The sequence below is a fragment of the Dipodomys ordii genome, unplaced genomic scaffold (assembly GCF_000151885.1).
Source record: "Dipodomys ordii isolate 6190 unplaced genomic scaffold, Dord_2.0 Scaffold29, whole genome shotgun sequence".
NCBI lineage: Eukaryota > Metazoa > Chordata > Mammalia > Rodentia > Heteromyidae > Dipodomys > Dipodomys ordii.
Window position 1 is genome coordinate 2628014 of NW_012267245.1, and position 6962 is coordinate 2634975.

Consider the following 6962-nt stretch of genomic DNA (forward strand, 5'->3'; position numbering starts at 1 on the left):
CCCAGCACACCAGCCAACCCGTGACGCCGGCTCTCACCAGCCCCTCCTACTCCCAGCACACCAGCCAACCCGTGACGCCGGCTCTCACCAGCCCCGCCCACTCCCAGCACAGCCAGTATCCCCGCCCTCACCCAGCTCTTGCAGGCGTTTCTTCTGTTCCTCCCTCCATTTGCGGATGCTCTCTGGCTCTTGAGTCAGTCGGTCCGCCTGGGCAATTGCAGCATAGCCATCTGCAGGGCCATTAGCCTCCTAGGACATAAATACACAGTGCGCCCGGTCAGTCACACCTGCCCTGCGGTCCACTACCTCCTGCTGGGGAACCAAGACGCCTCCCACAGCAGGACAACGTGACAGTCGCAGATGATCTCTTGCTCCCCTGTAGCTGTACCTTTTGTCTTTCCTCTGCCAGCCAAAGTACACCCCAGAAGCCTGGGCTGGATTCAGAGTAGAAGATGATCCTCAGATCTCAGCCTCCTGAGTAGCTAGGATTACAGGTGTGAACCAGTGGAGCCCAGCCTGGGAAGCATTTATTTATTTATTTTTGCCAGGCCCGGGCCTTGAACGCTTGGCCTGGGCACTGTCCTTAAGCTCAAGGTTAGTGCTCTACCACTTGAGCTACAGCACCACTTCCAGTTTTCTGGCGGTTCATTGAAGATAAGAGTCTCACGGACTTTCCTGCCTGGGCTGGCTTTGAACCGTGATCCTCAGATCTCAGCCTCCTGAGTAGATAGGATGACAGGTGTGAGCCACTGACACTCAACTACTTCCTGCTTTTTCTGTGAATAATTGGAGATAAGGGTCTCAGCGACTTTCCTGTCCGGACTGGCAATCCTCAGATTTCAGCCTCCTGAGTAGCTAGGATTATATGTGTGAGCCACCAGCATCTGGCTGGAAAGCCCTTTACGTATAGATGCCACCAGAGAGGGGAGGAGACAGGGTGGAAGAAGTTGGCTGGGAAACAGCTTTCTGTGTACTGTGTCCTAATGTTTACCCTCTCCAGGAAGCCTGCCTGACCTGAAATTATGATGGCACTTACAATTAAATAGGTAAGTGTCTTTGATCTTTATAATTCTTACACGGAGACTTTTATTACTCTTGTTTTATAGATAGAGAAACTCTACTTCCTGAGTGCCAAGGTCACTTGGCCAACAAGAAGCAGAGCCAGGATTCCAAGGGAATGACTGGGTACGAATATCCTCACTACAGAGTAAACAATATGGACCCAAATTGTTTGACTTGGGAATGGAACCTGGGACCTTGTCCATGCTAGGAAAGAACTGCACTACTGAGCTACTCCACACCGTGGCGCTTCTTCTCTCCCTAACCTGTGGTCCTGGGGCTTGAACTCTGGGCCCAGGTGTTGACCCTGAGCTTTTGTGCTCAAGGCTAGCATTCTACCCTTTGAGCCACATCTCCACTTCTGGCATTTTGGAGGTAGTGGATTGGGCTTTAAGTCCCTATTTTACCACTCCCTGGACGAAAAGAGTTGAGAAAGTCTTTTCCTTGGCAGTTTGCATGTCAAGCATGGCCAATGAGAGTAATGATTATATTCCACTCCAGGAACATAGCAGGGAATCGCAAGAAGTGGCAGCCCACGGAACTCACAAATAAGCCTATGTGCGGGATGGCATGGCTTTTGTGACTCAGAAGGCCAACCAGGACCAGGTAATGTTGGCCCAGTTTTCTGGGTCAGCTTCTGAGAGCCTCTGGGCTGGCCATGACCTACAGAGCCACCCCTCCTCCCCCCCACACACACACCTTAGATCATGTTGGCCAAGCGTGTACTATGGTGCCAGGGACAGCCGGCAGGATTAATCCCCCCTCCCCCCCTCCCCTCCAGGTTGACTAGCTCAGGCTAAGCCAGGCTGAGCTGTTGATTCCTCTAAGCAGCTCAGGGGACGTTGGGAGCCTGTGAGAAAACAAGAGAATTATGCAGGGGGCCTGAGAATCAGGGGAAGTGTCCAGCAGGGGGCGTGCTATCTCTGTCCCTACCCTAGTCAGGGCCTAATGGATTTGGAATAAGTGTGGATCAACTTATTCTCAGGCTACTTTTTTTTTTGGGGTGGGGGGGACAGGGTGGATAAAATTTGTAGTTGGATCATCCCAGTGGCACACAGGCTGCTAGAAAAGACTGAAGCACAAAAACTGCCCAGGAGCCTGGTCTGGTGGCTTACACCCATAATCTAACTCCTCAGGAGGCTGAGATCTGAGAATCCTGATTCAAAGCCAGTCCAGGTAGATAAATCCTAGAGACTCCAATCTCCAATCAACCAGTAAAAAATAAAATAAAAGCTGGAATTGGAGTGTGGTTCAAGGAGTAGAGCACCAGCCATGAGTAAAAAAAAGCAGTACAGTGAGAGTTTGATGCCCTGAGTTCAAGCCCTAGGACTGGCAAACACATACACAAAAAGAAGTATGCCTGAAGTCATAATGTGTGTGTGTGTGTGTGTGTGTGTGTGTATACACATATACATTTATTTGTTTGTTTATTGCCAGTCCTGGGGCTTGAATTTCAGAGCTTGGGTGCTATTCCAAGGCTAGCATTCTACCACATAAGCCACAATTTCACTTCTGGCTCTTTTGGTAACTAATTGGTGATAAGAGTCTCACAGACTTTCCTGCCCAAGCTGGCTTTAGAACTTCAATCCCCAGATCTGTCTCCTCTGTAGGATCTCAGGCATGAACTGCCTGTGTCCAGTCCTGAAGTCAATATTACTAGCAAAGAGAATTATCTGTGACTAGGAAGGGGTCCTGGGATCCTGCCCGATCTAGCAATTGTTATGTAGGGCCGGGTGATGAGGGCAGGAAGGAGAAATCAGAGGAATCAAATTAACCAACGGAGGAAAAGTCCAGAAATGACTCATTTCCTTTGTGAATGCACAAGTCATTTTGCCTCTCTGAGTCTCAAGTTCCTAATCAATGGAAACATTAAAATAACCTGCTGACAGTGTTCTAGGTACTTCTGTGATTCTAAGAATATCTCCAGGTCTACTTTAGGACAGAGATTTTGGGGGTTTTTTTTTGTTGTTGTTGTTGGTCACGGGGCTTGAACTCTGGGCCTAGGCGCTGTCCCTCAGCTCTTCAGCTCAAGGTGAGCGCTCTACCACTTGAGCCACAGCGCCACTTCTGGTTTTCTGAGTGGTTTATTGATAAGTCTCACAGACTTTTCCTGCCTAGCTTTGAACCTTGATCCTCAGGTCTCAGCCTCCTGAGTAGCTAGGATGACAGGCATGAGCCACCGGTGCCCAACTGGGTTTCGGTTTTTGTGAGTATGTGTATATGCACCAGTCATGGGGCTTGAACTTGGGGCCTATTTACTGTCCCTGAACTTTTGTGTTCAAGGCTAGCACTCTTTTGGTTTGTTTGTTGTTTTTTTTTTAAAAGGCTGTGTCCTGGACTAGGAATGTGCTTAGTGGTAGAGTGCTTGCTTAGCATGCATGAAGCTCTGGATTCGATTCCTCAATACTACATAAACAGAAAAAAGCAGAAGTGGCGCCATGGATCAGAGTGCTAGCCTCGAGCAAAAGCAGCTCAGGGACAGGACAGTGCTCAGACCCTGTGTTCAAGCCCCAGGACTGGAAGAAAAAAAGGACAGTGCTATGTAGTTTAGGTTAGTCTTCGACTCACAATCTTCCTTCCTCAGTCTCCTCAGTGCTGGGATTACAGGTATGTGTAACCACACTAGTCTGGAACTTGGACTCTTTGATGCCCAAACCCTGAGTTCAATCCTCAGTACTGGCACACACACACACACACACACACACACACACACACACACACACACACACAGAGTAACATTCATTCTTTGGCTTTGTTGGGCTCAACTGGTCAGGAAGCTGCTGAATGAAATCTTAGAGGTTGACTTTCCTAGCTTGCTTATACTTGAGTAATTTTCCAGAAATGGGACTTGGCCAGTTTTCCAGTGAAAGGTACCAGCCCATCCCAGTTACGTAAGAATGCATTGTTTATTCTCTCCAAGATCCTGGAGGCCAACTCTTCCATAGGGTGGGGCTCTAGAGATGCAGCAGCCCCAAGGATCTAGAGTTTTCCACCTAAACTGGGTGAGAAATAAGGCTCACATAGGCTAAGAACACTGCATCTGTGGGGTACTGGAGATGTCATTATTGCTCTGGGTTTGCTCAGTGTATGCTTTTTCTTTTTGTTGCTGTTGTTGGTTTTTGTTTTGTTTTGTCACTCCTGGGGCTTGAACTCAGAGCCTGGGCATTTGCCCTGAGCTTCTTTTTGCTCAAAGCCAGTGCTTTACCACTTGAGCCACAGCGCCACTTCTGGCTTTTTCTGTGTATATGGTACTGAGGAACTGAATCCAAGGCTTCATGCATGTTAGGCAAGCACTCTACCAACAAGCCACCGTCCCAAGCCCCTTGTTTTGTTTTTAATATCGTGTTGGGGACAAAAACCCAGAGTGCCACTACTCGGGAGGCTGAGAGCTGAGGATTGATCATATGGTTCAAAGCCAGATTGGATGGATAAATCCAAGAGACGCTTGTCTCTGATTAACCAGCAAAAAACCTGGAAGTGGAACTGTGGCTCAAATGGTATAGCACCAGCCTTGGGTGAAAAATTTAAGAGAGCAGAAGGCCCTGAGTTTAAGCCTCTCTAATGGTAAGAGAAGAAATGAGGAGAGAGAGAGAGAGAGAGAAGGGGGGAGGAGAAAAAAGTTCTTAAAAAATAAAATTTACTGGCTCATGCCTGTAATCCTAGCTATTCAGGAGGCTGAAATCTGAAGATCATAGTTCAAAGCCAGCCCAGGCAGAAAAGACCATGAAACTGTTCTCTCCCATGAACCAGTTAAAAGCCAGAAGTGGAGCTGCGGCTCAACTGGTAAAGCACCAGCCTTGAACAAAGAAATTCAGGCGCAGTGACAAGGCCCTGAGTTCAAGCCTCAGGATTGGCACAAAAATAAAAATAAAATAAAAGCCAGGCGCTGGTGGCTCATGCCTATAATCCTAGCTACTCAGGAGGCTGAGATCTGAGGATCCCAGTTCAAAGCCAGCCCAGGCAAGAAAGTCCATGAGACTCTGATCTCCAGTGAACCATCAGAAAATGGGAAGCGGGGCTGTGGCTCAAGTGGTAGAGCGCTCACCTTGAGCTGAAGAGCTGAGGGACAGCGCCCAGGCCCTGAGTTCAAGCCCCACAACCGATCAAAAAATATATAAGCAAACAAACAAATGAAATCAAAATCTCTGGATCAGAAGGCATGCATAACCATCACTGGCGGTGCCAGTCAGGTCAGCTCTACCCAGAGCTCTGCACTTACTTCACCCCATTTAATAGGAGCCATGTTGGCCATTGTAGGCAAACATCATCTCTCCCTCTGGAGCCAGAGACCACCCCAGACAACTTGAGGCTATTCCCCATCAGTGTCCCCTCACAGGACAAGAAAACACCAGCTTCCTCCACACTCCCAACCCAAGGCTCAATGAGTAGCTCTTGGAGCTCTAAGCGACCCAGGATACCAACTGTCAGTCACTGAGGCCTACTTGGTGTGTCCCACCACGGCCACCGTAGGCTCTCCTTACCTGAAACACATCGCCATTGACCGCAGTCCCCATCTCTTCAGAACCTGCTGGAAAGAGCACAGAGATGGGTCAGCTGGTGAAGGGAGCTCACACCTGTCATCCTAGCTACTCAGGAGGCTGAGATCTGTGGTTCATGGTTTGAAGGCAGTCCAGACAGGAAGGCCCGTGAGGCTCATCTCCAGTGAATCACCAGAAAAGCCAGAAGTGGAGGTGTGGCTCGAGTGGTAGAGCACTAGCCTGGAGTGAAAAAGCCAAGGGACAGCAGCCCCCCAAGTCCTGAGTTCAAGCCCCAATGCCAGCAAACAAAAAGAAACAGACACACAGCACGGTGGGGGGGGGGGGCGGAGGGGAAGCAGGTCTATCCTGTAGCAAGCACAGCGTAGCTCTTCATTAGCATCTACAGCCACCCTCTCCATCTGCACACATGCACACTGATCTCCGTCTCTGTGAACATAACAGATGTATACACAGCTGGTCCTCATTGGGTGCCAGTGGCTCACATCTGTCATCCTAGCTATTCATGAGGCTGAGATCTAAGGACCCCTGGTTCAAAGCCACCTTGATCAGAAAAAAAAAAAAATCCATAAGACTCTTATTTCCAAGAAGCTACCCAAAAAAGCTAGAAGCAGTACTGTGGCTCAAGTGGTAGAGTGCTAGCTTTGAGCCCAAGAAGCTCAGGGACAGTGTCCAGGCCCTGAGTTCAAATCCCAAGACTGGCACCTAGACACACATACACACACACACACACACAAACGCTGGTCCTCAAATCTGGCCTGTTCACATTACATTGCCCAGCAACGATCACGAGTGATTTGCATCCCTGCCCAAGGGTGACCATCTCTGCACACATTTGCAGAATCCCAAACTGAGTGGCCAGGGGTGATGGTCTCCAAGATCACCTGGCAAATAATAGCGCCTTACCTAAGCCGGCGTGGCTGGAGCCCGCGTCTGGTGAGAAAACAGAGGTGCTGCAGACTTGGGGTGCAGGCAACCAGGGCAAGACTCCCTGCGCGTCTCTGCCTGCCCCAGTCCAGCCTTGAGCAAACTGGCAGGACAGGACTCCAGGTCCTCCCTGGGCACCTGGCCTGTCTGGTCCATGCCCCTCCCATGGGGATTGGATTTCACCATCCGCTGGGACTCCTCCAGGTCCCTTCGCCTGACCTGCATCAGCCAGGTGTTCGTGGCTCAGGCCAGTCATCCCCACTCCGCAGGGAGGCTGAGATCTGAGGTTCTAAGTTCAAAGCCAAGCCAGCAGAAAAGTCCATGACATTCTCATCTCCAACTGAAGCAACAAAAAGCTGGAAGTGGAGGTGTGGCTCAAGTGGTAGAGTACCAGCCCTTGAACAACAACAAAAAGCTTAGGAACTGGGCCCAGGCCCTGAGTTCTAGTGCCAGCACGGCACGCGCGCGCGCACACACACA

The 6962-nt window shown here is 49.8% G+C and overlaps 1 protein-coding gene across 1 annotated transcript in view; it reads right to left on the bottom strand.

Annotated features, from left to right (window-relative positions):
- Cltb (clathrin, light chain B) overlaps positions 1 to 6962 on the bottom strand; it is an 18783-nt gene that overhangs the window by 5430 nt on the left and 6391 nt on the right. The window contains exons 2-3 of the mRNA XM_013015978.1: positions 5541 to 5587; positions 132 to 249 (exon numbers count right to left, since the gene is read on the bottom strand). Coding sequence (XP_012871432.1) covers positions 132 to 249; positions 5541 to 5587 — 165 coding nt within the window. The remainder of the gene's footprint in view (positions 1 to 131; positions 250 to 5540; positions 5588 to 6962) is intronic.